We start from the raw sequence: 7,644 nt of genomic DNA on the forward strand, positions 1-7,644 counted from the left end.
GCAGGCACGTGGAACGGCAGCACGAAGGTGGCGGTGAAGACGCTGAAGCCGGGCACCATGTCCCCGAAGGCCTTCCTGGAGGAGGCGCAGGTCATGAAGTTGCTGCGACACGACAAGCTGGTGCAGCTGTACGCCGTGGTGTCGGAGGAGCCCATCTACATCGTGACCGAGTTCATGTGCCATGGTGAGCGGCGGGGTCAGGGCGCGAGGCTGGGGGCCGGGTTTGGGGTGAAGTCAAAGGTGAGTGTCTCTGGGGCAGGGACTTGGGTAGCGATCTGTGCTGGGAGGATGTACCCTGCGGAGGATCGGAGAGAGATGCTGAGAAGGGAAACCACGTGACTGCTGGGACTGGGGGCGGGGCCTCTGGCGTGAGGTGTGGTCAGCTGGTGGGTGGGCTTGGGGCAAGTGAAGGTGGCATCGTGATGAGATAGGGTCTGGGACGGAGTCTGAGTGTGGCATGTCCAGGGGTGACGTAGGAAGAGAAGAAAGATGTGGGAGAGTCAAGATATCTGTGGAGGGGGATCCGGGTGAGATTTGTGAAGGGTTGAGGTACCTGGCGGGATCTTGAATGGGGGCCGATCTAAATGAGTGGGCTGGGAGCCGGGGCTGGGAGCCGGGGCTGGGGCTAGAGATCATGGGTTCTGGATAGGGGAGGGGCCGAGGGAGACCGGGCTGGCCTGGAGCTGGCGGTAGGGTCTTTCTGCTGATTTTCGGGGTTCCTCTCCCCAGGGAGCTTGCTGGAGTTCCTCAAGGACCGAGAGGGCCAGGATTTGATGCTGCCCCAGTTGGTGGACATGGCAGCCCAGGTAAACTGGGACCGCAGCCGTCATTTCTCAGATCTCCCTCCTATTAACCTTCCACAAATCCTTGTGCCCTGGAAGCCCGGTGCCCTTAAACACAGCGTACCCCTGGCCGTGCAGCCCCACCCACTGCATCAGCTGTGCGAACTGAGGCCGGGCCCTGGCTGCCTCTGAGCCAGTGCCTTGCAAAGTTGGTTTTTCAAATGACCCGTCACATAGCCATGGTGTTCCCATCTCTCCATACCTTGGCCCGCAGGTAGCCGAGGGCATGGCCTACATGGAGCGCATGAACTACATCCACCGGGACCTGCGGGCAGCCAACATTCTCGTGGGGGAGCGGCTGGTGTGCAAGATCGCTGACTTTGGGCTGGCCCGTCTCATCGAGGATGATGAGTACAACCCCCAGCAAGGTGCCCGGCCTCATCCCACCTCAGGGCCTCACTTACTCAGGAACCCTCCCCGCTTCCCATCGCAATGTAGTGTAAGAGGCAACTCTGGGTTCAGATCCAAGTTCCTCCACTTATCAGCCATGTGGCCTTGGGCAAAGTACCTACTATGTGTTAGGTACTGCTAGAATTCTCAAGTGAAAGACAATAGGCATCATAGCATGAACTCTGTAGCCAGAGTGCCTGGGTTGGAATCCTAACCACCTATAAACTGTGTGGTCTGCCTCCTTTTCCTTATCTGTGCAATATGGATAATAATATGTATCTCAAGGGGTTTTTGTGAGGCTTAAATGAGTTAATGCATGTAAATCGCTTAATGCAGTACCTGGCATGTAGGAAAGGCTAGATTGCCGGTCCTCGAATAATGTCCATTTGTTCACATCGTTCCTTATAACATTGATGAGAAAAAAAATAATTCCCAGGCTTAGGCCACTGTCTGTGTGGTTTGCACATTCTCCCCATGTCTTCGTGGGTTTTCTCCTGGCCCTCTGGCTCCCTCTCTCACCCCAAAGCTGTGCATGTGAGGTGAGTGGGCTTGTCTACATCGGCTCTGCCTGAGTGAGCGTGCATGTGAGTGCAGCCTGCAATGGAGTGCGTCCTCTTCAGGGTGGGGTCCCAACTTGTACCCTGAGCTGCCTTCTGCACTCCCCTTACTGGGGATCGAGCCGCAACCTGGGCATGTGCCTTCGACCAGAATCTACTCTGAGCTGCCTTCTGCACGCCCCTTACTGGGGATCGAGCCGCAACCTGGGCATGTGCCTTTGACCAGAATCAAACCCGGGACCCTTCAGTCCGCAGTCCGACATTCTATCTGTTGAACCAAACCGGCCAGGGCAAGACACCATTCTTTTCATCCAGCTGTTCCCAGGGATCCCCCTCACTAACTTTCCCTTCTCCTCCAATCTCTCCAGGGGCCAAGTTTCCCATCAAGTGGACAGCCCCAGAGGCAGCCCTTTATGGCAGATTCACCATCAAGTCAGATGTGTGGTCCTTTGGAATCCTCCTCACTGAACTCATCAGCAAGGGCCGAGTTCCTTACCCAGGTTTGCTGGGGACGGGGAGGTGGGAGAGTGGTCATGGGGAAGGGTTGCCTCCTTGCTGCTTCTTTGGGAGAGGCTGGGCCCCCTGACTGACGGAGCCCCATCCTCTAGGCATGAATAACCGGGAAGTGTTGGATCAGGTGGAGCATGGCTACCACATGACGTGCCCCCCAGGCTGCCCAGCATCCCTGTACGAGGTCATGTTGCAGACCTGGCGCCTGGATCCGGAGGAGAGGCCTACCTTCGAGTACCTGCAGTCCTTCCTGGAGGACTACTTCACCTCCACAGAACCCCAGTACCAGCCTGGGGATCAGACATAGCTGGTTTGGGCATCTGCCACCTCTCTGGGGGTGCCCACCAGCCCTTTTCAATCCCCAGGGCTCTGGTCCCAAAGCCCCCAGGCTTAGAGCCCTATAGAGTCCTAGCCTGTCAGAGCAAACTGTTTGCTCTGACGCCATCAAGGGCAACCCACTCATTTTAAAGATAGACAAATAGAGGCTCAGAGATGATCCCTTACCCAGTGTGGCCCAGGCAATATTTCTCCCTCCAATTTAGGACCCTATATGCTTCTAGTCTCCCTACCTCCCCCCGCCCCCCCCCAAAAAGAAATACTCAGACCTTATCTAGTTATTTATAAAACTATATCCTTTCCCTCGCCTCCTACCCCTGCATTCCTACCCTGCCATCCCACCCTGGTCCAGGATCCCAGAATTCAACTCCAGTCATCTCTTGTATCTGTAAGTTACAAAGAGAGGGAAAAACTTACCTGGATCCCTTTCCTGTGGAGTGTACCCTGTAGTCCAGGACTGGGGTCCAAGGCCCAGATTGAGGGAGAGGATTGCTGAGGGCTTACCCCCCCCCCCCAGTCAATGTGTGTATGTGTATTTGATTTTGTAAATAAGAAAAATGACAATGTGAATCCATGAGCTATGAAGATCCCTTCCTTTGGGAGGGAGGGTGGTCAGTGGGAGGTGAGTGGGGCTGCTTTGGCTGCTGGGAAGAGGGAGGACCCTGAGAGCTAATAAGCACAGGGTACACCAAGGTGTGTCTTAGGCCACCCAAAAGTCCTATGCTCGTCCCCATTGAGTTTAGAACAAGTCCAGAGATGGCTATAGAAGACAGGCAGTTGGAGATCAAAATGACTACTGTGGTTTTAGTTTGTGTGCCGTGGGTTTGCTAATTCTTTACTTGATCCTACAGATTTACTGTTCTTCACAGGCATAGCAGCAGGCCTCCCTCAAAAGGGGCAGTGGGGGAGGTTCACAGTGGACCCTCTGCAGCTCCCCAAAAGAAGACAGAGGGAGGGGAGAGGGGAGGCCGGAGAGTTAGTCCAGCTCACTGGGTCTCACCTGGACAGCTCTGTGCTCTAGGGGGTTTTGGAGAGGTTTGGAGGCAGTTTTGTTTGTGATGATGACTAGGGCCTCCCGTCAGGGCGTGGGCAGGGATGGAAGGTGCTCAACAACCGGCCGTGCGCATGTGCAGTGAGGCATTGTCCCACCCCCAGGTCCCCCTTCGAGGCACTCTGACAGCTGATGTGCAGCTACATGGAAACAAGGGGAACCAGAAGTAAGGATTTCCACCTCCGCCGTCAGGAAATTGTTGACCCCCTGACTTACTAAGAGGGTGGACAGGGCTGGAGGCTGGGAGCTAGGAATCACTGCTGTAATTGGCAAACAATTACAGAGCATTAAATTTGCAAAGGCCCTTTGCTAGGCGGGATCCCAGGAACACAAACGTGAACAAGACCAGTCCTTGTCCTGGAGGAGTTTACAGTCAGGCTGGAGAGAAATAATAATAACTCATCTATTAAGCGTCTGCTGAGTGCCCGCTGTGTTTACATCCATTTCGTCTAGTCCCGAGTCTGGTTCTATGATGAGGAAACGGAGGTCAGGGGTCACACAGCTATCTGCGACAGAGCTGGGATTGGAACCCTGCTCTTACATTAAGGCCCATTATCTTTCTACCAGACCTCACTGCCTCTGGATTTTGGGAAAGAATCCTATCGGCCCCAAGTGGGTGTTTGGAAGAACCTTCTCCCTCTAGATCAGTGATGGCGAACCTATGACACGCGTGTCAGAGGTGACACGCAAATTCATTTTTTTCGTTGATTTTTCTTTGTTAAATGGCATTTAAATATGTAAAATAAATATCAAAAATTTGTTTTACTATGGTTGCAAATATCAAAAAATTTCTATATGTGACACGGCACCAGAGTTAAGTTAGGGTTTTTCAAAATGCTGACACGCCGAGCTCAAAAGGTTCGCCATCACTGCTCTAGATTTTGGTAGAAAGATTTCCTGGAAACCCAAGTTGAGTGACCTGAAGAAAAGGAGACAATGTGGCCAGTGCAGGTTGAGAGTTCCCTGGGTTCAGCCCTGTGCTAGGGGATGCTGAATGGGAGCAATAATAGGAAGAGGGGCCAAGGGGCTGCTTAGAGAGGTGATCACAGAAGTGGGAGCCGTGGCTCTGCACACTCAGACTTTCAGGTGCCAAGGCTTCCTGAGGCTTTTTCAGCCAACCAAACTCACAAGAGCCTGATGTATAAACCAGAGTCCCAGTGTTTCCATCTGCCTTGGAGTAAGCAGATAAGAGCACGGCTCTAGAGCTGTACTGCCTGGTGTGAATCTTGCCTCCACCACTCGCTAGCTGTGTGATTTTGTGGAAGTTATTAACCTCTCCAAGCCTCAATTTCCTCATCTGTGAAATGGCGATAAAATGCTCAATACATGCTAGCTCTCTTTGTTATACCTTTTACTAATTATTTACTGCTAGAGACCTGGTGCACGAAATTCATGCACTTGGAGAGGGGGTTCCCTTAGCCCAGCCTGTGCCCTCTTGCATCCAGGAGCCCTCAGGGGATGTGCACATCATAGCTAGTGGTTGAGCGGCCTTAGCATATCATTAGCATATTACACTTTGATTGGTTGAATGAACTACCGGACATTTAGCATATTAGGCTTTTATTATATAGGATATGCCAGGTATCCTGCTAAGTGCATGCTGCCATTTAATCCTCACAGAACCCTATGAGGAGAAGGCTGTTGTATCTTCATTTTATAAATAGGGAAACTGAGGCACAGTGAAGTAAGTAGGTTACAGGACATAAATGGCAGAGCAGGGGCTTGAACCAGATCCTCTGACTTCAGAATCAGTGCTCTTAGTCTCTATAGCAGTGGTTCTCAACCTTCCTAATGCCGCGGCCCTTTAATACAGTTCCTCATGTTGTGGTGACCCCCAACCATAAAATTATTTTCGTTGCTACTTCATAACTGTAATTTTGCTACTGTTATGAATCGTCATGTAAATATCTGATATGCAGGATGTATTTTCATTGTTACAAATTGAACATAATTAAAGCATAGTGATTAATCACAAAACAATATGTAATTATATATTCAATATGTTTTCCGATGGTCTTAGGCGACCCCTGTGAAAGGGTCGTTCGACCCCCAAAGGGGCCGCGACCCACAGGTTGAGAACCGCTGCTCTATAGTCTTTTCCTGGGATCAAAATATTTTTGTCTGACTGATGGAACTCTCTGCCTGGTACCTGGATGCCCATTGAGTTTAAATGAAGGCCCAGCGGGGCAGTGAACCACGTGGAGTTCACCAGGCCCTCGCTGCTCAGCAGAGACCAGAGTCTCCTGAGCCTGGAATCCGTGTATCTATTGGTTCCCTGTCCCTCCCTCTGGTGCAGCTGAATAAATTCTCCCTTGCACCCCCTTTTCTGTGCATCCTTCTGTTCCCTTCAGATAGAGCACAATGCAATTGATTAGGCCTCTGTTTTCTCAATTTCAATCACATCCTCGCCCTGCCTCCCTGAGATTACAGGCGGGTGGGTCACCTTGATTGCAGTTTCCACTGTTCACAAAACCCTTCAGTCGTTTACAAAACCATCTCTCGCCTCATTCACTCCCCCACCTGGCTCTTCTCCTCCTGAAGCGTGGATTTTACTGGCTTAAGACTCAGAGGGCAATTTTATCTCCAAGTTCATGGTGGGGGAGAAGGGCACATAATTGACTAATGCTGGGTGTTTCACATGCATCATCTAATACGATCCTCCCGAGGCTGAGCAGAAGTGTGATTATTCCTGTTTTATAAAAGAGGAAACAAAGACTCTGAGAGGCTACGACACCTGCCCGAGGTCAGACAGCTGGATGGTAGGGGCAGGATTTGAACCCTGCACCCCACTGTGTCACATTCCTTTATCTGATGGAGCCGCATGGGAAAGTACAGTACTAACCCAGAGTCAGGCCCGAGAGGGCACGGTGCAGATAGAGGTCTGGGGTAGCCCCATGTATGCTGAGGATTGTATCTGTAAAAGAACCAAGTCATTTATTAATTTTGCACACACTTACTGATATCTCCTGTAGGCTGGTCCTGCCCAGGCGGCAGAACGGCAAACAGTTACCACACTTAGGGGCAAGGTCAGTCGGGAGGCCAAGGCAGACTCCTGGGAGGATGCAAAGAAAAGGGCCTGATGAAGCAGCCAGAGGCTGAGATCATCTCCCACGGAGGGAACAGCACATGCGAAGGCCCAGAGATATGGCAGAACAAGGCAAGTCAGGCAAGTGCAACTAATTACTAAGTATGGGAGGCGGAGGGTGCAGATGAAGCACGGAAGAAGGTCGGAAGGTCACAGGCAAGAGGTGGTAGGGTTGAGCCCTGGCCACGTGGGTCAGTTGGTTGGAGCATCCTCCCATACATCAAAAGGTTGAAGGTTCAAGATTCCTGGTCAGGGCACATGCCTAGGTTGTGGGTTTAATCCCCAGTTGGGGCGCATGCAGGAGGCAACCGATGGGTTTTTCTCTCTCACATCTGTTTTTCTTTCTCTCCCTTCCGCTCTGTAAAAGTCAACAAAAACATATCCTTAAGTGAGGTTTTTATTTTTTTTAAGCTGGAGGGTTGGAAAGCCAAGGGGTATGGCCCCTGAGTTGTGGAGAAAAGTCAGAGAGAAATCTATGGGAGGAAACCCAAGTTGAGTGACCTGAGTTGTGGAGAAAAGTCAGAGAGAAATCTATGGGGCCTAGGACCTCTGGGGAATGAGTCTATCTTGGATCCCACTGTTCTAGTACTGAGCTGGGTGGACCCCCTATCTACTTCAGTTCTCTCCCAGGTACAGTGTCAAAGCCTCCCTTTCACCCATCTCACACACACACACACACACACACACACACACACACACACACACACACACGATGGTCTTGCAGAGGTGTCCATAGGCCCTCTAGTGGTCACTCTGAGTACTATATTTTAAACTGCAGAAACTTTCCTCTGGGATAGGACTGGGTCCCTTCAGAACCTTCCCACCCCATCGGATGGGAGATACAGCCAGTGCCTGCTCTCAGAGCTCACAGTA

General features: G+C 51.5%; 1 protein-coding gene across 5 annotated transcripts in view; it reads left to right on the forward strand.

The window, feature by feature from the left end:
• Window positions 1-4,098, forward strand: part of FGR (FGR proto-oncogene, Src family tyrosine kinase) — a 19,055-nt gene extending 14,957 nt beyond the window's left edge. For all 5 annotated transcript variants that reach the window (XM_005875125.2, XM_005875124.2, XM_014546838.1 and 2 more), the window contains exons 9-13: window positions 5-184; window positions 730-806; window positions 1,057-1,210; window positions 2,158-2,289; window positions 2,398-4,098. In XM_005875125.2, coding sequence (XP_005875187.1) covers window positions 5-184; window positions 730-806; window positions 1,057-1,210; window positions 2,158-2,289; window positions 2,398-2,606 — 752 coding nt within the window. In that variant the 3' untranslated portion in view covers window positions 2,607-4,098. The remainder of the gene's footprint in view (window positions 1-4; window positions 185-729; window positions 807-1,056; window positions 1,211-2,157; window positions 2,290-2,397) is intronic.
• The last annotated feature ends 3,546 nt before the right edge of the window (window positions 4,099-7,644 follow it).

Source organism: Myotis brandtii, unplaced genomic scaffold, assembly GCF_000412655.1.
Source record: "Myotis brandtii unplaced genomic scaffold, ASM41265v1 scaffold456, whole genome shotgun sequence".
Taxonomy (NCBI): domain Eukaryota; kingdom Metazoa; phylum Chordata; class Mammalia; order Chiroptera; family Vespertilionidae; genus Myotis; species Myotis brandtii.